The 23,391-nt window shown below is 26.7% G+C and overlaps 2 protein-coding genes across 2 annotated transcripts; both read right to left on the reverse strand.

Annotated features, from left to right (window-relative positions):
* Nucleotides 1-4,966: 4,966 nt before the first annotated feature.
* LOC130945889 (cation/H(+) antiporter 17-like) lies at nt 4,967-15,845 on the reverse strand. Its single transcript, XM_057874583.1, has 3 exons — nt 15,579-15,845; nt 5,623-5,731; nt 4,967-5,373 (listed from the first exon to the last, which is right to left on the reverse strand). Exons 1-3 carry the CDS (start codon nt 15,843-15,845, stop codon nt 4,967-4,969), a joined length of 783 nt encoding a protein of 260 aa, XP_057730566.1.
* Nucleotides 15,846-19,024: 3,179 nt separating this feature from the next.
* LOC130945890 (uncharacterized) lies at nt 19,025-22,799 on the reverse strand. The gene is made up of 5 exons (XM_057874584.1): nt 22,488-22,799; nt 20,858-22,181; nt 19,844-20,299; nt 19,311-19,483; nt 19,025-19,207 (listed from the first exon to the last, which is right to left on the reverse strand). Exons 1-5 carry the CDS (start codon nt 22,797-22,799, stop codon nt 19,025-19,027), a joined length of 2,448 nt encoding a protein of 815 aa, XP_057730567.1.
* Between the last annotated feature and the right edge of the window lie 592 nt (nt 22,800-23,391).

Consider the following 23,391-nt stretch of genomic DNA (forward strand, 5'->3'; position numbering starts at 1 on the left):
TTTGAATTTAATTTAATATATTTTGAGTAGTTAAAAAATTAAATATTATTATAGTTATATTAGTTATGTGTGAATGAAAATTAGATATTTTTAAAATTAATTAATTATTATATTACCACTATCTCCATTCTTCTAGTTTTCTATTATAATTTTTTAAAATTTTTTTCTATTATTATTAGTAAACAATTTATCTATTTTGGGTAAATATCTCAAGAAATAATATTAGATAGAATTGTCTAAGGTTGAGACGCATTTGAAAAAGATTAACGTCGCTTTTTAATTTTAAAATGGAGATGAGAGTAGGATAATGTAATGTTATTACTTATTAGAGTATTGTATATTTAACGCTGTTATAGAGAAATTAGAATATAAATCGGACAGTCCATGTTGGCAAGAACAGTAATTGAACAGTTTATCTAGGATATACAAATCAGACCGTTCAATTTATGCATCATGCCACTTGTTACGCATGCAACCTATCAAATTGCCTTGCACTCTCTCCGGTCTCTTAATTGCTAACAGTTTTACTCTCGCACAATAACACTCTTTACTTTTTTCTTTACACATTCACATTAACAAAAAAAATTTTCTCTCTCTTCATTGACATCTTCAGTCCTTCGTGCAAAAATTCTGACCGGTAAAAAAAAAAAAGAACAATGCTCAAGATATAATTATAGAATTTTTCTAAATAAATTTAATATGTTTTGAGTAGTTAATAAGTTAATTGTTATTATAGTTATTTTAGTTATGTGTTGATGAAAATGAGGTATTTTTAAAACTTATTAATTAATTAATTATTATTATATTATCACTCTCTCCATTCTCCAAGTCTCATGTTATATTTTTTTAATTTTCTTTCTTCATTATTATTAGTATTTTTATTTATTTATTTTGTATAAATATCTCAAGAAGTAATGTTAGATAGAATTGCCTAAAGTTAAAAAGTATTTGAGAAGGATTAACGTCGTTTTTTAATTTTGAAATGAAAATGAGTATTGCGTGTTTAACATTGTTGTGATGAAATCGAAACACAAGTTGGACAGTCCGTGTTGGCAGGAGGAGTAATTGAACGATCTAGTTAAAGTACATAAATCAGACCATCCGATTTGTGCATCATGCCACTTGTTGCGCATGCAGCTCATCAAATTGCCTCCCACTCTCTCCAGCCTCTTTTACTAGCAGTTTTACTCTCGCACTCTAACACACTTTACTATTTTCTTCACACGTTCCTTTAACAAAAAATTTCTCTCTCCCTTCATTAACTTCTTTGGTTCTTTTTATAGAAACTCTGGCTGGTGAAAAAAAAATAATGTTCAAAATATAATTATGAAATTTTTCAAAAATAAATTTAATATATTTTGAGTAGTTAATAAATAAATTAATTGTTATTATGATTATATTTGTTATGTGTTAATAAAAATGAGATATTTTTAAAATTAATTAATTAATTATTGTTATATTACCACTCTCTTCATTCTCCTAGTCTCCTATTATATATTTTTTTAATTTTTTCATTATTATTAGTATGTTTATTTATCTATTTTAATTTGGGTAAATATCTTAAGAAATAATGTTAAATAGAGTTTCTAAAAGTTGAGTCGCATTTGGAAAGAATTAACGTCGCTTTTTAATTTTGAAAAGGAGATGAGAGTATGATAATGTAATGTTATAACTTATTAGAGTGTTGCGTGTTTAACATTGTTATGGAGAATCAGAACACAAATCGGACAGTCCGTGTTGGCAGGAGGAGTAATTGGACGGCCTACCTAGGATACACAAATCGAACCGTCTGATTTGTGCATATTGCCACCTGTTGCGCATGCAGCCCATCAAATTGCCTCCCACTCTCTCCGGTATTTTTTTATAACGGTTTTACTCTCGCATTTACTTTTTTTTTTATCAAACATTCACATTAACAAAAAAATTCTTTCTCTCTTCATTAACTTCTTCCGTTCTTCTTGCTGATACTCCGGCCGATGAAAAAAAAAACAATAATCAAGATATAATTATAGGATTTTTCTGAAATAAATTTAATATGTTTTTAGTAGTAAATAAATTAATTGATATTATAGTTATATTGATTATCTATTGATAAAAATGAGATATTTCTAAAATTTGTTAATTAATTAATTATTATTATATTACTAATCTCTCTATTCTCCAAGTCTCCTATTATATATTTTTTTTAATTTTTTTTATTATTATTAGTTTTTTTGTTTATTTATTTTGAGTAAATATTTTAATTAAGAAATAATGTTAGATAGAGTTACCCAAAGTTACGACGTATTTAGGAAGGATTCACGTTGATTTTTAATTTTGAAATGGAGACGAGAATAGGATAATGTAATGTTATAACTTATTAGAGTGTTGCGTGTTTAGCGTTGTTAAGGAAAAATCAAAACACAAATCGGACGGTCCATGTTGGCAGGAGGAGTAATCGGACAGCCTACCTAGGGTACACAAATCGGACCGTCCAATTTGTGCATCATGCCACCTATTGCGCATGCAGCCCATTAAATTGCATCCTACTCTCTCCGGTCTCTTTTGCTAGCGATTTTACCCTCGCACACGAACACACTTTATTTTTTTATCACACATTCACGTTAAAAAAAATATCTCTCTTCATTAAATTCTTCAGTTCTTCCTGTTGATACTCTGGCCGGTGAAAAAAAAATAACAATGCTCAAGATATAATTATAAAATTTTTTTTAAATAAATTTAATATGTTTTGAGTAATTAATAAGTTAATTGTTATTATAGTTGTATTAGTTATGTGTCGATGAAAATGAGATATTTTTAAAATTTATTTATGAATTAATTATTTTTATATTACAACTCTCTCCATTTTCTAATTCTCCTATTATATTTTCTTTTTAAAATTTTTTTCATTATTATTAGTATTTTTTATTTATTTTGGGTAAATATTTCAAGAAATAATATTAGATAGAGTTGCCTAAAATTGAGATATATTTGGGAATGATTAATGTTGTTTTTTAATTTTGAAATGGAGATGAGAGTAGGATAATGTAATGTTATTATTTATTAGAGTGTTGCGTTTTTAACGCTGTTATGGAGAAATCGGACACAAATCGAACGGTCTGTGTTGGCAGGATGAGTAATCGGACGGTCAAGTTAAGGTACACAAATCAGGCCATTCAATTTGTGCATCATGCCACCTATTACGCATGCAGCCCATCAAATTACTTTCCATTCTATCCGTTCTCTTTTACTTTCTTTTTACTCTCACATTCTAATACAATCTACTTTTTTCTTTACACGTGCACATTAACAAAAAATTCCTTTCTCTCTTCTTTAACTTCTTCAGTTCTTCTTATTGATACTCCGACCGTTGAAAAAAAAGATCAATGCTCAAGATATAATTATGAAATTTTTTCGAAATAAATTTAATATATTTTGAGTAGTTAATAAATTAAATATTATTATAGTTACATTATTTATATGTTAATGAAAATGAGTTATTTTTAAAATTAATTAATTAATTATTGTTATATTATAACTCTCTCCATTCTCCTAGTTTTCGGTTGTAATTTTTTTTAAAAAAATTCTATTATTATTAGTATATTTATTTATCTATTTTGGGTAAATATCTCAAGAAATAATGTTAGATAGAATTGTCTAAGGTTGAGATGCATTTGGAAAAGATTAACGTCGTTTTTTAATTTTGAAAAGGAGATGAGAGTAGGATAATGTAATGTTATCACTTCGGCCTCTTAATTGCTAGCGGTTTTACTCTCGCACACTAACACTCTTTATTTTTTTTCTTTACACATTCACATTAACAAAAAATTCTGACCGGTGAAAAAGAAAAAAAACAACACTAAAGATATAATTATGGAATTATTCTAAATAAATTTAATATGTTTTGAGTAGTTATTAAGTTAATTGTTATTATAGTTATATTAGTTATGTTTTCATGAAAATGAGGTATTTTTAAATTTTATTAATTAATTAATTATTGTTATATTACCACTCTCTCCATTTTTCAAGTCTCTTGTTATATTTTTTATTTTCTTTATCCATTATTATTAGTATTTTTATTTATGTATTTTGTATAAATATCTCAAGAAATAATGTTAGATAGAGTTGCCTAAAGTTGAAAAGTATTTAAGAAGAATTAACGTTGTTTTTTAATTTTGAAATGAAGATGAGAGTAGGATAATGTAATGTTATTACTTATTTGAGTGTTGTGTGTTTAACACTGTTATGGAAAAATCGAAATACAAATTGGACGGTCCATGTTGGCAGGAGGAGTAATCGAACGATCTAGTTAAGGTATACAAATTGAACCGTCCGATTTGTGCATCATACCTTTTGTTGCGCATGCAGCCCATCAAATTACCTTCCACTCTCTCCAGCCTCTGTTATTGGGGTATTTTACCAAGGTTTTAAAAATTAGACCGATCATCAAACCGCTATAATGACTGATTTATTGGTCCAACCGGTGGTTCAACCAAAAAAACTATTTTAAAATAAAATAATAAATAAATTATAAATAAATATCTTAAAATATCTTCTAAATTTAAAGCAATACATAAAATATTTGTTCCTGTAATTTGCATTGTTCTATTCTTGTATGATATGTGCTTTTTTTTTTTTGGCTTGTGGATCAATGCCACTGTGTGTGAGATGATTGTTGTCATCAGAATTGTTACAAGAACCATGATTGAAAATACTTCATCTCTCAATACCTACATACATACATAATGAATTGAATCAATAATATGCATGATGGGTATACGTGAATTAATTTATAAAAAGTTAAAACATGCATCATATAAATATACCTTTTGTTCCCAGCCAATGTTGAGCACTATAATTTTAATGAAGCCTTTAGTATTCATAAGCAAACCAAAAATTACACCTTCCATGAAAGGGATTTGGAATAGGAGAGAAACAACAAGAGTACCAAGGACCTTGCTAATACAAGTAAGAAGAACCATCAAGATCACAAATCCCCATCTAGTGGCTCCTTGATCAAGGTGAGATTAGTCTTGAGGCCATTGATAGCAAAGAAGAGAGGTAGCAGAAGGCCACAAACAAAGTCCTCAAGCTTCTCAATGATAGCAGCAGCAAGTGGTCCATTTGGAATAACCAAACCATAGACAAATACACCAAACACAGCATGTGTCCTAAGTGCATTAGTGATAAAAGCAGATATCATAACACCAGTAGGCACAATGCATATCTGTGTTTCACTGAAGGGTTGTTCCTCTGGGGTTTTATGTATCATCCATAACACCATAGGCCTAAAAGCAAGAATGCAAACAACAACAAATGCAAGACTTGACAATAGAACCCAGAGAGAAGCATAAGAATAACGAGCTTTCCTCTCTGACAAGGCAATGCCTATAGCTAACAAATCCCAAGCACACATGTCATAGACAAAACAACAACCAGCAATTACAAAAGAGCAACAAACATTACAAATCATTACAAAAAAGTTTCAACAAAAATTTTAGAAATTAAAAAAACTAAAAAAGAGTAGCAGCACTAAATCAATTACTTGATTTCAAAATATCCATTCACAATTTCACATTCAGCCATCAGTAAATAGAGCTTAAAAGGAAGAAAAACCAAAGTGATGAAAGCAGGGCCACTAACCTTTGACGGAGAGGCAGACAGCGAGCAGCGAGACAACGGCGAGTGGAGACCCGATGGCAATCTGCTCCAAGCCTCGAACAGAAAAGCAGAGGAAGAGAGGGCCTGGGTTCTAGACAGGGGGAAGAGGAAGAAGCAGAGGCATCGACAATACGGATGACAGCGACACTGCGGCAGAACTGTTAAAGAAGAACCTAGGGCTAGGGTTTTGAATTGGTACTAATTTGCTTTACTTCAGAGGTGGGGTGAGTTCACAAATGAGGGGTGTTAGGGGAAGAGGGTGCTGACAGGTTTTTTTTTTCTCTTAAAAAAAAACATAAAATGGTGTTGTTTATTCAAAATTGGCTGCTTTCCGATCGGTCCAACTGACCAGTTCTCAATCGGTTTAACAGTTTTTAGTGGTTTGCAAAAAAAAAATGGTTATAAGCAGTGGATCGAACCGATTTTATTGTTGGTTCTCAGTTATATCGGTTCGACCAGTCGGTCCAATCCAGTTTTCAGAATCATGGATTTTACTTTTGCACTCTAACACACTTTACTTTTTTCTTCACACATTCACATTAACAAAAAATTCTTCTCGCCCTTCATTAACTTCTTAGGATCTTCCTGCTAAAATTCTGTCTGGTGAAAAAAGAAACAATGCTCAAGATATAATTATGAGATTTTTCTGAAATAAATTTTATATATTTTGAGTAGTTAATAAATTAATTGTTATTATAGTTATATTAGTTATGTGATGAAAATAAGATATTTTTAAAATTAATTAATTAATTATTTATTGTTATATTACCACTCTCTTTCTTTTTCTAGTCTCCTGTTACATTTTTTTATTTTTTCATTATTATTAGTATGTTTATGTATCTATTTTGGGTAAATATCTCAAGAAATAATGTTAGATAAAATTGTCTAAAGTTGAGACGCATTTGAAAAAGATTAACGTCGCTTTTTTATTTTAAAATGGAGATGAGAGTAGGATAATGTAATGTTATTACTTATTAAGGTGTTGCGTATTTAACATTGTTATAGAGAAATCAGAACACAAATCGGACGGTGGCAAGAGGAATAATCGGATGGTCTAGTTAGGGTACACAAATCGGATCGTCCGATTTATGTATCATGCCACCTGTTGCACATGCAACCCATCAAATTACCTCCCACTCTCTCTTTTACTAGCGGTTTTAGTTTTACTCTCACACACTAACACACTTTACTTTTTTCTTCACACATTCACATTAACAAAAAATTTCTCTCTACCTTCGTTAACTTCTTTGGTTCTTTCTGCTGAAACTCCGGCCGGTGAAAAAAAAAAGGTTTAATTACTTTGTTGGTCTTTATAGTTTCGCGAAATTTTCTATTTAGGTCCCTATTCTTTTTTTCCTTTTAATTGGGTTCCTACACCAATTTTTTTTCAATTGAGTCCCTATACTATTTTTCCTTTTATTTGAGTTTCTGCACCAATTTTTTTTAGTTAGGTCCCTATACAATTAAGCCAATTACTACCAAGAGGGACCTAATTGAAAAAAAAATTGGTGCAGGGACCCAATTAAAAGGAAAAAAAATATAGGGCCTAATTGAAAATTTTGTGAAATTATAGAAACCAATAGAGTAATTAAACAAAAAAAGGAACAATGCTCAAGATATAATTATGGGATTTTTCTGAAATCAAATTGGGTATGTCTAAAACGAGCACAATAATTATGTGCTTATTGGATGCGCCACATCTATATAGACTATTAGATTTGATTAGATGAAAATCAAAGGCTAATATGAAAAAAGAGCATTGATGGACTCTAATAAATACAAAATATCTTAGTACATAAATAAATGTTTTAAATGACAATACTTTAATACACAATACTTTAAATGGTAACAGAATCTTTTATTGTTAAATAATTAAATATAAAATATATAAATATAAAAATATGAGTATTCTTTATTCAATAAGATTAATTATTAAGCAAGAAATTTTTATGATATTAAAAAATCATATTAAAATAAAATTTTAAATCGTAACATTAAAATATAAAATAATTAAAATTTTATTTTATATTACTTGACAAATAATTAGATTATTATATTTAAAATTTATTAATTAACTAATTTTGTTAAATATATTATTATATAAAATAAATTTTCATCAAAATATTTCGAAAATATAATTTATTTAAAATATTATATATAATATATGAAAATATTAACCTTTTTAATTTTTTTAATTTTTTTAGAAAAACAAAATAAAAATAATATAATTCTAAATATATGCCTATCACATTATATATTTACTTATATTAGTAAGACCTAAACTAATCAAAATTACGTAATTAAAAATATAAAACATATAAATAAAAAAATAAATATTTTTTATTTATTAAAATTAACATTTAAAGTTTCATATATATAATATATAAAATTATATATTTATAATAAGATTATTTTTTATTTTTATTATTTTCAAGTATTTTTTATTATTTTAGTTAAATTTTTTATTTTCTAATTCGACCAAATATATATATATATATATATAAAATTAGTGTACAAATGTCATAATATTTCCAAAATACTTTTAATTTTTTTGTATTTATATGTTTTATATTTTTAATTATGTAAACTTGATTAGTTTAGGTCTTATTAATATAAATAAATATGTAATATGATAGACATTTTTTTAGAATTATATTATTTATTCCATTATTTAAAATAAAAAATTGAAAAAAATAAAAAGATTAATATTTTCATGTATTATATATAATATTTTAAATAAATTATATTATATAATAATATTTTTAATAAAATTAGTTAGTTAATAAATTTTAAATATAATAATATGATTATTTATCAAGTAATATAAAATAAAATTTTAATTATTTTATATTTTTATGTTACAGTTTAAAATTTTATTTTAATATGATTTTTTAATATCATAAAATTTTTTTACATAATAATTAATCTTATTGAATAAAGAATACTCATATTTTTGTATTTATATGTTTTATATTTAATTATTTAAGAATAAAGGATTTTGTTACTATTTAAAGTATTGTGTATTAAAGTATTCTCATTTATTTAAACCATTTATTTATGTACTAGGATATTCTGTATTTATTAAAGTCCATCAATACTCTTTTTTCATATTAGCCTTTGATTTTCATCTAATCAAATCTAATGGTCTATATAAATGTGTCGCATCCAATAAACACGTAATTGTTGTGCTCGTTTTACACATACCCAAATTGAATATATTTTGAGTATTTAATAAGTTAAGTTATTATAGTTATATTAATTATGTGTTGATGAAAATGAAATATTTTTAAAACTTATTAATTAATTATTGTTATATTACTACTTTCTTATTCTCCTAGTCTCCTGTTATATTTTGTTTTTTATTTTATTTTTTCATTATTATTATTATTATTATTATTTTATTTTGGGTAAATATCTCAATAAATATTGTTAGATAGAGTTGCCTAAAGTTGAGACGTGTTTAAAAAGGATTAACGTCGTTTTTTAATTTTGAAATGGAGATGAGAATAGGATAATGTAATGTTATTATTTATTAGAGTGTTGCGTGTTTAACGCTGTTATAGAGAAATAGTAACACAAATCTGACTGTTCGTGTTGGTAGGAAGAGTAATCGAACGGTCTAGTTAAAATACACATGCATCCCATCAAATTGGACGGTTCGATTTGTAATCCTCACATTTCGCAAAGGGAAGCTGTGTATATTACACACACAGTTCGGACGGTTCAATTTAAAATTATACATTTTTAATTTTTTTAGAAATACATCATGTCAAAACAAAAAAATTGAAAGCGCACATCACACCTACGGAATTGAGTTCTTCAAATGCGAACATTTCTTCGCCAACAATTTAGACGATTTGATTTGTATCTATTTTTTACAATAAAAAAATTAGACTTTTCAATTTCTCTACTCTTAATTTAAAAAAATAGCCGTTACATGACCGTAACACACTCCACATACATCAATATCAAAGTAGGGTACGGATATAGTACGGTAATGCCGCACATGTTTACATATCAAAACGCTAAAAAACTGTTTGGCACACCAAAACACCAGAGAGCATCAAAATAAAAATATTTATTTTCTTAGCATCTTTTCTACAATTATATATAAAATAGAGGGTCATTTTTTTATTTTAGTTTTTAAATGAATACATTTAATTTAATTATTAAAATTAGTTAAACACTCGGTATTTAGTTCATTATTACCGTCCCTAACATCCTCTTTCAGGTTTTCTCCCTCCCTTCCTCTGCCATAGCGCACTGCCCCTTCCATTGTCTCCAGCACCGATAACGACTGAAACCTTCCCACCATCTCTCCTATTCGCTCTTCTGTCGCGCTAGCAACTCCTTTTCTTCCCCCACTTAGCTATGGTAGTTTCGACAGCATTTTATTCTCGACTGAAATTCACTGCCGTCACTTCACCGAAAATTTCAACGACTCCATCTCTTCAGAAGTGCCCACATCCTCATGTCCAACAATGAGATCTACTTCTATAACATAGAAATTGGTGAGCTATTGACCAAAGTTGGAGTCTTTGTGAATCGGTGTTGAAAAGCATCGCTGGGATTGTGAATTGGATCGGTGGAGATTATGAGAACATGTGGTTTTGCCAACGCCACCTTTGCCACCAACAAAGACCTATTTGAGAGTTTTTTTATTCTAAAATGTTCTACAACGTTGTTCTTTTTGGCAAATAATTCTACTGATCCGCCATGGCCACACTGCTCCTATTACTCTCTTTTGGAATATTCCGTCAAAGTCTAAAATGAGATTGGCTTTTTGAACTGTGAATTATATCTTTTGAACCATGAATTATCATTCACACAAATATAATTATATCTTTTTATAAAGGAATTATTGAACAATTTAATGAGATTAATTTTGAGTATTATTTTTAACTTTTATAGTAACTAAAATGATTTAAAATTAAAAATTAAAAATTAAAAATTAAAATTTGTATTATATATTATCTTTAAAAAATACTGATATCATATTAAAATATACGTAGACATAAATATCAAAATATTGTAAGTACATTTGAATATTTTAAAATTAATCTCTTATTTTGTATTAATTTATATACAAAGATATGTTTTATATATACAAATATCACTCTTATTTTTTCTTTTTGTCTTTGTTTTATTAGATTTTGTAAAAAAAACAAAACAATTCTTAGAAAATATTAAAAAAAAATTAATGGATAAAATTAAAAAATTATATAAATATTTATGAAAATTTTTAAATATTAGTTTGATTATAATAAAATATATTTATTTATTTTTTAAATTAGGGTTAAAATGAATAATTTTTTTAATATTATTTAAATCATATTACTAAAGCCTATAAATTTATTCTAAAAAATTATTAATTTCACGTAACATCTTATTATAATTAATAAAATTATTTTTCATATCATTTAACTATAATTAATAAAATTAATATAATAAAATTACTAATTTTTAATATATATAATTAATTAAATTACTCTAAATATTACTAATTTATAGTCTAGGTTATAAGGTTTATAAGTTTATGAGGTCTTTATTGATATAATATGAGACTTCTTTTTTATGTTATTTTCTTATATTTTTTTTATGTACTCTTTATACTCTTTATCTGTACTTATTTTTATAATATCTTACTATAATTAATAATTTTCCATAACATATTACTGTGGTTAATAAAATTAATTTAACATAATTATTAATTTCTCATATCATATTAATATAATTAGTAAAATTACTTTAAAAATTTACTAATTTTTCGAATTATATTACTTTAATTAATAAAATTACTAAAAATAACTAATTTCTTAAATTATATTACTATAGTCCATAAAATTATTCTAAAAAATATTAATTTCACATGACATTTTGCTATAATTAATAAAATTATTTTCGATATCATTTAACTATAATTAATAAAATTAACGTAACAAAATCACTAATTTTTAATATATATATATATATTATTACTATAATTAATGAAGTTACTCAAAATATTGTTAATTTTTTAGAACATCTTACTTTGAAAAAAAAGATATGTTTTATATATCTAAATATTACTCTTATATTATATATACAAATATCACTGTTAATTTTTTTTTGTCTTTTTTATTAGATTTTGTAAAAAAAAATTTTAAATATTAAAAATATTTTAATTGATAAAATTAAAATATTATATGAATATTTATAAAAATTTTCAAATGTTAGTTTGAATATAACAAAATATATTTATCTTATTTTAAAAAAAAAATAAAACACTAGTTACGAGAGTTTAAGGTTTAGAATTTGGAATTTGAAAGCTAGAGACTGGGGGTTGAAGTTGGAGGTTTGGTAGGGCTGAGCACGTATCGCGGGTATCTGATTATCTATCCGAACCGAACCGAACTGGTTAAATTAGTTTTGAAATAAATGGGTAATCAGGTCCAACCCAAACTAAACCAATGACTCTCTCTAGTAGTTAGTTTGGGTAACGGTCATGGAACCCGAATCAACCCGTAGATCCGACCATATATTAATTAAATAAAAAATAAAAATTTAAAAAATATATATATATATATATGCATTTTAATAGAAATTTTAAAGTGCATAAATTTAATTAAAATTTAATTTTTTAATTTTAAAACACATTATCATTTACACAAACATAATAATATCTTTTTATAAATTAATTGTTCTTTTTTTACAATTAAATTTACAATAATTTTTATTTTTGGAGAAAAACATTAACTCATTCACTCTTCTCTTTTTCTTATCTTTTTTGTTTTAATAAACCAAATAAAATATAAGTATTCTCTAAATTAGAAATAGCCAAAGTTCATTCGAAGAATAATTAATCAAGTTACTCTAAAAAAGACTAATTTATAATTTAGCATTTAGTGTTTAGGATTTATGGTGTAGAATCTAGGATTTAGGACGTAGGACTTAGGTTTTAGGATTTTAAGATTTTTTTTCTTCTTCTTCTTAATATACGTCCATCCTTTCGTTTGAACCTTAGAACTTACTACGCATGTTTTTTTTCTTTTTTATTTATTCCCCAAGTCAACTCTATCAATTTAATAAAATTAATCTAAAAAATACTAATTTTTCATAGCATCTTACTATAATTAATACTCTAAATAATTAATAATTTTTTATAACATGTTACTAATAATTAATAAAATTACTTTATAAATTTACTAATTTCTCAAATTATATTATTATAATTAATAAAATAACAAATTTTCTAAATTATATTACTATAACCTATAAAGTTACTCTAAAAAGTTACTAATTTCATGTAACATCTTACTATATAATTAATAAAATTATTTTCTACATCATTTAACTATAAGTAATAAAATTAATATAACAAAATCACTAATTTTTAATATATATATTACTATAATTAATTAAGTTATTCTAAAAATTACTAATTTAGAATTTATGGTTTAGAATTTAGAATTTATGGTACAGGTTCAGAGTTTGGTATAAAATTTAGGATTTAAAGTTTAAGATTTTAGAATTTTTTTCTTCTTATTCTTATCCTTAATATAGGTCCACCCTTTCATTTGAACTTTAAAACTTACTACATATATTTTTTTCTATTTTTAATTTATTTTCCAAATCAACGATGACCCTTATTAATTTAATAAAATTAATCTAAAAATTACTAATTTTTCATAGCATCTCACTATAATTAATATCTTAAATAATTAGTAAATTTTTATGCCATATTACTATAATTAATAAATTTAATTTAACATAATAATTAATTTCTCATATCATATTAACCTAATTAATAAGATTATTTTAAAAAAAATTTAATTTCTTAGATTATATTACTATAATTAATAAAATTATTAAAAAATAACTAATTTTTTAAATTATATTAGCAAAACCTATAAAATTACTTTAAAGAATTACTAATTTTTATAGCATCTTATTATAATTCATACTCTAAGATTATAAAATTAATTTAACATAATAATTAATTTCTCATATTATATTAGTATAATTAATAAGATTATTTTAAAAAGACTTTTAATTTCTAAGATTATATTACTACAATTAATAAAATTACTATAAAAATAACTCATTTTCTAAATTATATTACTGAAATCTATAAAATTGCTCTAAAAAATTATTAATTTCACATGACATCTTACTATAATTAATAAAATTATTCTCCATATTATATAACTATAGTTAATAAAATTAATATAACAAAATTACTAATTTCTTATATATATATATATATATATATATATATATATAATTAATTAAATTACTCTAAAAATTACTAATTTAGAGTTTAGGATTCACGATTTATGAGATTTTTATTTGTGTAATATGAGACTTCTTATTCATGTTATCTTCTTGAGTTTTTTTTGTGTGTACTCTCTGTTCTCTCAGGTAGCATTTTTTTCGGAGACAAGAGAGACATGGACAATTAACATTTAGAACATGTTTGGAGGCAGAGATATGGACACGGAACACATTGTCTCTAGGACACTATTTTTTATTTTTGTGTCCACTCTTCTACGAAGGACTATGATGGACACGAGATTTAAAGAGGTGGACTCGGACTTTTTATCAAAAATTTTTTCTTTTCTATCCATATATATTTTTATTATTCTACTATTATCTGTTGTTATTTTTCCTAATTTTAGCTTCTTTTTTACATTGTAGTTCTTCTTTCTCTACGTTCTTTTTTTCAGATAGTCTCTTTTTTTTGGGTAGAATTTCTTACTTGACTGGATAATTAATTTATTCCTTTTTATCGTTCATTCTCTTCTCTATGGCATGTTGTATTAATGGAGACTTAATTCACTTTTCTACTTTATGTTACTTTATTTATTCTTAATTTTATTATTTTAATACTATTTTTATCTTATTGGTTCATAGACCAATTCTTCTTGTAATTTTTTGTACTCCTACGTAATCTTATTTTTTATTAAAGTAATTTGTACTTGTTGTAAAAAATTTGGAATGACATGGCTATTTTAGTCATTTCGCATAATATCTGAGTTTTGTCATGTCTATCCAAATATAATACAGGACATTACATTAGTGTCTTGTCTATCGTATCCAAACACAATACACAAAAAATAATTTTTAATATCTCCGTTCTATTGTCTCCATCTTAGTATCATGTTCTGTCTTGTCTCTAAAAACAAACGTAGCCTCATATACTCTCTATCTATACTAGCATTTACAGTATCTTACTGTAATTAATCCTCTATATAATTAATAATTTTTCATAACATATTACTGTAGTTGATAAAATTAATTTAACATAATTATTAATTTTTTATATCATATTAATATGATTAATAAAATTACTTTAAAAATTTACTAATTTTTCAGATCATATTACTATAATTTATAAAACTATTAAAGAAGAATTAATTTTCTAAATTATATTACTATAATTCATAAATTTATTCTAAAAAATTATTAATTTCACATGACATCTTATTATAATTAATAAAATTATTTTTAATATTATTTAACTATAATTAATAAAATTAACGTATCAAAATCACTACTTTTCAATATATTATTATAATTAATTAAATTATTTCAAATATTATTAATTTTTAGAATATCTTAAAAGATTGAACTGAATTATTTAACTCATAATAATTGGTTTAGAATATAGAATTAATTTTTTTTGGTGACTTGAATGTAGAATTAATTTAAAATATATAATTCATTTATTATTTATTTTTTCTTTTTAAAAAATGTTTCATCCTTCTCAAAACTCCAACAAATAATGACTAATAGATAAATCTAACCAACCTCATTTTTTTGCTCTTTTGTTTAACAAAAAATTAAAAATCGTAAATTGTAATAATCCAACAAATTAAAAGGAAGATCTTATTGTAAAACTCACGCTCTCCTTGCTGTAAGGTTGTTGTGGGTCTAGAGCTTCACCGAGAAGACAGTACCAAAACCACCATGGCCAATTGGAGAGGAGAAGGAGTTGATGGCGCGAGGAAAAAGTGAGTAACAGATACAGTGGGGAGGTTTGGAGTCGTCGTCGGCGGTAAAGATAGTGGAAGACGCAGTGAGCTTGCAACAGCGGAGAAAGAGGAGGAAGTTAAGAGAACGACGAAGAGGAAGAAGACATCTGCCCTATGTACACGCGACAGCATCTCCCTCCTAATCTGATCCCTACCATATTGTAATCCTTCACGTCGGCGCATCTGCGCCATAGTTGCTGTCGAGGCGTTGCTGCACACCTGAAGTATTGTTGGTTGCGGGTGTTGGGAATGCCGTCATCGGGTTGGCAGCAAGGATATTGACCAAGAAGCTATCCTGCCCACACGCTGTGCTATCATCGGAGGTGAAGTCCCATCCTCTTTCACTTTGGCTTGATGTCCCCACTCCGGCAATTATGTACAAAATAATATAACAAAAAAATCTTATTCAATTAAAATTTCATTAATTTTAAATTAATTTAAATTTTTAATTTTTAATTTTTTGATATAATACCATAAAATATTTTAAATTTAACAACAATAATCATCATAAAATTAATATTTATAAAATTACCCTACTAACACAAAAATTATATAAAATATTAACTAGTCAATTATGTGAAATTAAATTTAGAAAGATCTATATGTTATATTAAAAAACATACAATAATCTAATAGTTTTTTGTTAAAAATGCTCACGGGTTAGCTAAATCACTTTTTAGCAATTCATGCCAAACACCTTTGGCATATCGAATCCATCCCATCAAAGCATAATATACGTTTATTTTTTATTACAAAAAGTAAGCTGGATTAGCATACCCTAAAAATATGAGCAAATATAATTACTTATTTTAAATTTTTTTATTAGTTTTTAGTAATCATGAAAATAAATATATATTTATATAATATTACATAATCTTTTATCTTTTTATAAATATAAAGTATGTATTTTTTAAGAAATGGGTAATATTTTTTCAATAACTCTTAATTAATGAATACAGTGAATATTTAAATTATCTTTGACCTTTTTATAATCTATAATAAATTTTTCATTTAAAAGAGAAAGAAAAAAATGTTTTGGAATAAAACGTATAAACACTCAATCGGTCTCTTTTTATTTTTTCGAAGAACAAAACAATTCTATTAAAAAATATTTCGTCTTCTAACAAAAACTACAAATAACAAAGAACCAAATAATATTATTTAAAAATGCTATTAATTAGTATCAATATCATTCCTCTTAAGTATTTGGAGTTAATTACTAATTTAGTATTCAAAAAATTTAAGTATTGACAAAAAGGCATTTAAAAAATGTTATTAACAAAATGATCATTGAATAATTTGAAAATATGATAAAAATAATTAATAAATATTATTTTTTTAATAAATAACAAAAAAATTTTATATTTAATAAACGACTTATGTATTTGATCCAAAAATTTATGGTAATATTTGAATAAATATTTAAAAAATATAAAAAAAATCAGAGCAAAATTTAATCTGTAAATTTTTCTTTTATTTTTCAAAAAAAAAATATGGTCATTCATAATTTTTTTTAAAAAGTTCACTTGAGATAAAATTACCAAAATTTAAGAATAAAAATTTTTTATTTTTTTAATAATACTTGTAAAATTTTGTATCAAAATATGATCTCTAAAATCTTTTTTAAAAAATATATTTCATATCTTTTTTTGTCACATTTTTAAATCTTTCGATAATTTATTTATTGTTAGCATCTTTTCGAATTATTTTTGTCGGATGTAAACTTTTAAGTATTTTTTTTAGTAATTTACTCTAAATATTTACTATATCATAGTGAAACCATTTCATGCATAGTTTGAAAATAACTCTTGTTTAGAAATGAAAATAATCTACGTACAAAACAGAAATTGAATAGATAAAATTTTCTTAAATATATAAGTATTATTTAATTATCATAATAAATTAAGGGTGTTGTTTAATATTGCATTGAAATAGCAATTCTTTGTTTTGGGACAAATATGTTAAACAGATAGAACATAAAGTAAAGTATTTTGATAAATGTTTAGTAAAGTTATACAATAATAATTGTATTTAATAAAATATCTTTTAAAATTTAAAATGATCATAATAGATATAACTAGAAAGAAATATTTGATAGTAAATAAAATTTGACATCAATAATTTAAGATAAATCTAAATATTTATTAAAATATATGTTTATATTAGATTTTTTAATTTTAATAAATACAAACTAATTTTAAAAAATACTCACATAAATACTTTAAAAAGCATCCTAAACATTTTAAATATATATCAATTTAATTTATCAAACACATTTTTGAAAAACTTTATTACCAAACTTTAGTATAATAATATTAAAAAATTTATTATGTATTGTAGTTTTGTAATTCTATTTGTAGGTTTTTACACAAAAATTTGGTATGTATTTAGATATCAACTTTACCCTTCTTATTTTATTTTATCATCATTCTCACTTTTCCATTTTGATAGGTGTCAATAGATACTGAATTTTTAGAATGTTAAAAACATTTTACTAATTTAAAATTTTTAGAGACCGATTACAATTTTCAAAGATCCAGACATAAATATAACTTTTGTAACTATATGTAAATCACAATAGGATACCACGGTTTAAGGTTTGAACGTAAACGACTATATTGTAGCGATTTACGTTGAATTGTGCAAACAGAATTCGCTAGACTCTATAGTGGTTTTTATAAAAATGGTGTCAATGAAGAAACCGCGATATTTTATAGCGGTTTCTTCTGACTGCTTGAAAAATGCCTATATATACCTAGTAACAGAACTACTGAGTGAAAGTCACAGTGTAAAGTTTATCAATAAAATCATTGAGTGTTTTATTGTAGATCTAAAAATCAGTATATTGTAAAAATTAATTGTGTATGGGACAAAGTGAATGAAAAAATTGTTTATAAAATTCCGATTGCGATTGTATCATCTTTCGTAAAATATGAAACATTTGTCATATAATCCGACAAAAATATACAGGTATTTATATATAATTGAAAAAGTTGCATTTGCATTTGATGCTTTAAAAAATTGTAATTTAATAACGTTTTTCTCCAAAAAATTTAAATAAATAAATTTCCCCAAAAACATTATTGCATTGAATTAGACGAATGAAGCAGGCTATTAGGCCATCACAAACTTTTCCATAAACCAACATGCAAAAGAATAGTTAAATTTTCTTTTTTTTTTCTTAAAAGAAAAAAAAAGGAAAGATAAGTAGAAAAATTGAACAGATGAAATTTACCCTGAAAAATTTATATCATTACCTTTTGTTTTGTCAATTTTTCATTCTAGACACGTCTAAAAATCTAAAAATTAAGAGCATTGAAAACTCAACCTTTACATTTTTAGTATTTATGTATATTTATTATTTACACCCCCTAACTAGCACCTTTTCTTGTAACACTTTGGATGTTGGCCTTGACAATATTTACCATATGCCATTTTAGCTTAACAATGTGATCTTCAACCTCCTCAACCAGTTCTTTACATTCTATGTTGTTCTCTCTGATGAACTGCAGAACAGTTTTCAGGCTTGAAATTCCTTCATCTATGGACTCAACCTGAAGTTCAGTTTCAGCATGTCACTACCATGCTAAGAAGAAAAAGAATAAACAATAAAAAAAAAAGGCAACAAAAAAGACATGAAAAAAGAAAGAAAGAAACCTTAGTTTCAGTGGACTTGTTTTCCTTGTAATTGTTCTCACAATTCAACTTTGCTTTGTTCACATGTGCTTGCAACAGATGAATTGATTGATACTTCTCAGCCAACCCATATGCCCAAATGAATCTGACAGCTTCAATATACTGCTGATTCTTGATGAGATTCTCAACAAAACCTGTTAGATGCAGAAAAATCCCATGACACCAATATTTAGCAGAAGAAGTCTTAACTAATGCAATTAAATATTCTTAGAGGTGAATAGAGAACTTTTAAGAAAACACATACAATAGAAGATACTAAGAAGGTAGAGTCCATAAAATTCCCTACAACTGTTTCATATTATCAAATTCAGCCAAGAGTTGTGCAATCTCTTCAAAAGTATTTTCCACTAGTAATTTTTAAAGAAACAAGTATGCTTATATCCATAAAATTTTAGGGGAACAGAAACAAGTATGCTTATATGCCATATCAGAAATACTTTGAATCAATAAATGACAAAAGCTCTACTAAGCAAGACAGTTTTAAATTAACTTACCATAGATTTTATTCACAAAACCGAGAATCCGAAACAGCTCTACAGCTTCCTTGTGCCGAGCAGCAATTTGGAGAAACTTTAATATCTCATCCTCATCAAAAGAGGAAACTAATCCATAAGTTGACAAAATCATCAAGAAACCAAGAACTACTAAAGAATTTTCAGTACTTGGTCTCATGTTAGCTTTCAAATAAAGTGCAAACTTCATTGCCTCTTCTCTAACATGAGGTTTAATGACTGGGGAGATTCTCATTAGCTGTTCAAGCAGAAATATGTGGCTATGGTCTCCCTGGCTACAAAATGGAAGCATTGGATCTTTCATTATTTCCAAAATTAGTTCTGCTGGATCTGATTGACACTGCAGATAAACTAAAATGTTTTTGTGAAAATCTGTTTGCTCATCATTTGAGAAAAGCTCGAAACTTCTTACATCGCTGCCGCGACTTAATTGATTATCTGCATGTTAGCAGTAAGTATGATTAGCTAGCAGATACTTAATCCCTATTAACCAAAAAAAGCATAACAAATCCAGTGTTATGGCACCATAGAATATAAATCTGAGCTGGTAAGATACATTGGTGACAGTTGAAAAGCCATTTACAAGAAAAATTATTAAGGCACCATAATGAACTGTTTGAACTGATGTTGTAACTCAGAAGCCTAGCACAATGAACAATATATTTAGAAACAAAAATCTACATTAGTATTCTATATCTTTCTAGCAAATAGCAATGCAATAATGTTAACCACTTAACTTAGGAAGCAATTACTATGTAAGGCCTTTAGCAGTTAAGAGCTTTAACAAATGCTTACAAAAGAAAACTGGGGAGGGATCAATATAATTCCTTCAGTTTCACTATATATACATATGTTAAAACCCAGAGACACACAACAAAATCCTGAATTAAGATATTTTTAGTAAAATACATTAGACCAGGTTAATAGAAATATCAGAATCAATGAAAGAGTTGAAGTAATATTGTTTAAACAAACTAACAGCAGAAGCACATTTACCCTGCTCATTTTCCTCTCTCAATGAATTTTTCGACGGTTCAGACTGCAGTATTTTAAGCCGAAGATTCTTCCATTTCTCTTCAAATTGATTCTTTTTTGACTCAAAAATTTTCATTTCTGCTTCAAACTGCTTCTGTGTTGACTTGAGCATCTCCTTGTGCTTTGCATACTTTTTCTCTTTGAAGCTGAGCTTCTTCTCTAGTCTCTCGAATTGCTTCTCTTTTGACTTGAGTTTTTTTGTTCGTACTTCAATCTTACTCTCTCTTGACCTAAGCTTTTCCATCTGGCCTTCAAAATTCTTCTCTTTTAATTGGAGCTCCTTCAATTGGAACTCAAAATTCTCCTTGTTTAATGCATACTTCTCGACTTGGCATTCGAGCTCCTTCTCTCTTGCGTCAAGCTCCTTAATCCAGCCTTTAATTTGGTTCTTTTCTGAATTGAGTTTCTTAACTTGTTCTTCATATTGCTTCTCTTTGGATTCAAGCTCCTTCAATTTGTATTCAAAATTCTCCTTGTTTCGTGCAAACTCCTCCACTTGGCTTTTAAGCTCCTTCTCTCTTGTTTCGAGCTCTTTCGATTCGCCTTCAATTTGACTGTTTTTTGAAGTGAGTTTGCTCACCTGTTCTTCATACTGCTTCTCTTTTGATTCAATCTCATTTAACTTGCAATCAAAATGTTCCTTTTTTAAGGCAAACTCCTCCACTTGGCTTTGAAGTTCTTTCTCTCTTGATTGGAGCTCTTTCACTTTGCCTTCAATTTCACTCTTCACTGAATTGAGCTTCTTCACTCGTTCTTCATAGTGCTTCTCTTTCGAATCAAGCTCATTTAATTTGCAGTCAAAATTCATCTTCATTAAAACAAACTCCTCCACTTGCTTTTTATGTTCCTCCTCTCTTAACTGGATCTCTTTCACTTTGCCTTCAATTTGCTTATTTTCTGACTCGAGTTCATTCACTCGTTCTTCATATTGCTTCTCTTTTGATTCAAGCTCTTCCACCCGTGCTGCAAATTCCTTTTCTTTGGACTGAAGCTCCTTCAACTGAACATGATGATATCCATTTAATGAAATTACCTTAAGTAACTTCCTATTTTCTAATTGCAACTTCTCAGCTTCGGCATCAATCAGTTTCTTCATTGCATCAATCTCTCCCTCTTTGGTCTTAAGTTCCTTTGTACACTTAGCAATTTTCTTTGAAAGATCCTTCAGTTCCTCTTCCTTCATTTCCCTTTTCTTGTCAAAGTTATCCAGCACTAGAAGAAATTCTTCCTGTTCTACCTTGAGCTCCTCTTCACACTCTCTCCTCAAGTCCTCCATCAAATGGAGCTGTGATTCCTTTTCTTCAATTTGCTCATCATACTCTTCAAGTTCCCTCAACATCTTCTTGTGAAGTTCATCGCGTTCATTGATCACCATTGCCACTGCTTCAAGTTCCCTGACATATTGCTGCTCCTTTAACCTTAAATGCTTCCCAACTGTTCCTATCAGCTTCTGCATGTGATTGAACTGATCTCCCTTTGCTTCAAACTCTTTGTGGCGCCGTTCAATGCATCTTTGGATTGATCCATGTTCTCTCCTTTTGATTGTAAGATCCCAGGAATAAGAACTCAATTCTCCTTGAATAGAACCAACCTGTTTTCTCTTACTTTCAAGCTCTTTGCACAGCTCCTCAATATCTTTCTCTAGGGAGTGCAATTGCAACCTCTTCTCTTCAAATTCTCTCTTTGTTTGGCATTCCTCAATAGAATATTGAACCAATGCAGGTTCTTTATCTACCAAGTCCTGTTCAGAAGAGACTTTCAACTTCTTAACCGAAGATTGCAAGTAATCAAACTTATCTTGTTCTAGTAATCTCTTGCCATTACCAATACAATCTTTGCTTCCTCCCTCAACTTCTGAAATACCCTTCTCAACAAAGCTATCATTTTTATCCCGAAAGCTCATTACTCACCTCAACTAAAATCCTGGGAGAAAAAGCGGACCAAAAAAAAAAGAAGATTTTTCACTAAGAAATCAGTTCTATTAACTGAATAATATCTCTAGGCATGGATGTTCAAGTAAAAGGAACAAACTTTAAAATGAAACACACAGAAATGAATCAAATGGTAAAAATGAAAAACGATGAGGAGAGTGTAAGATAGATGGTGGTACCTTGAATGACAAGAATAGAAGAGGAAGGTGAAAACTTTATAGGATATAGAAGCAGAAAACAGAGCAAGGGAAGCTGAGAGGGTTAGAACGAAGAAGAGAAAGGGTGTGTAAAAGACAGAGTTGCAATTGGTTCGCCTTGTTCAATAAGGATTCATAGTACTATATCGGGAAATTTCTGAGCTGTCCACTGGCTTTTGAAAGCTTGATCATTTGCTAAAGATTATTATACAGACATTTTGAAGTTTGAACAAATCAAATGATGTTTTATTAATGTAAGCCGTGTTTAATAAGAGATCATTAGTTAATTTTAACTCAATAGAAACTTTGAGTGACTACTAAATTTAATGGAGTGAATATTCGGAAATGGATCCTCTCCAGTTTTTTC

This window comes from Arachis stenosperma, chromosome 8 (genome assembly GCF_014773155.1).
Source record: "Arachis stenosperma cultivar V10309 chromosome 8, arast.V10309.gnm1.PFL2, whole genome shotgun sequence".
Lineage (NCBI taxonomy): Eukaryota > Viridiplantae > Streptophyta > Magnoliopsida > Fabales > Fabaceae > Arachis > Arachis stenosperma.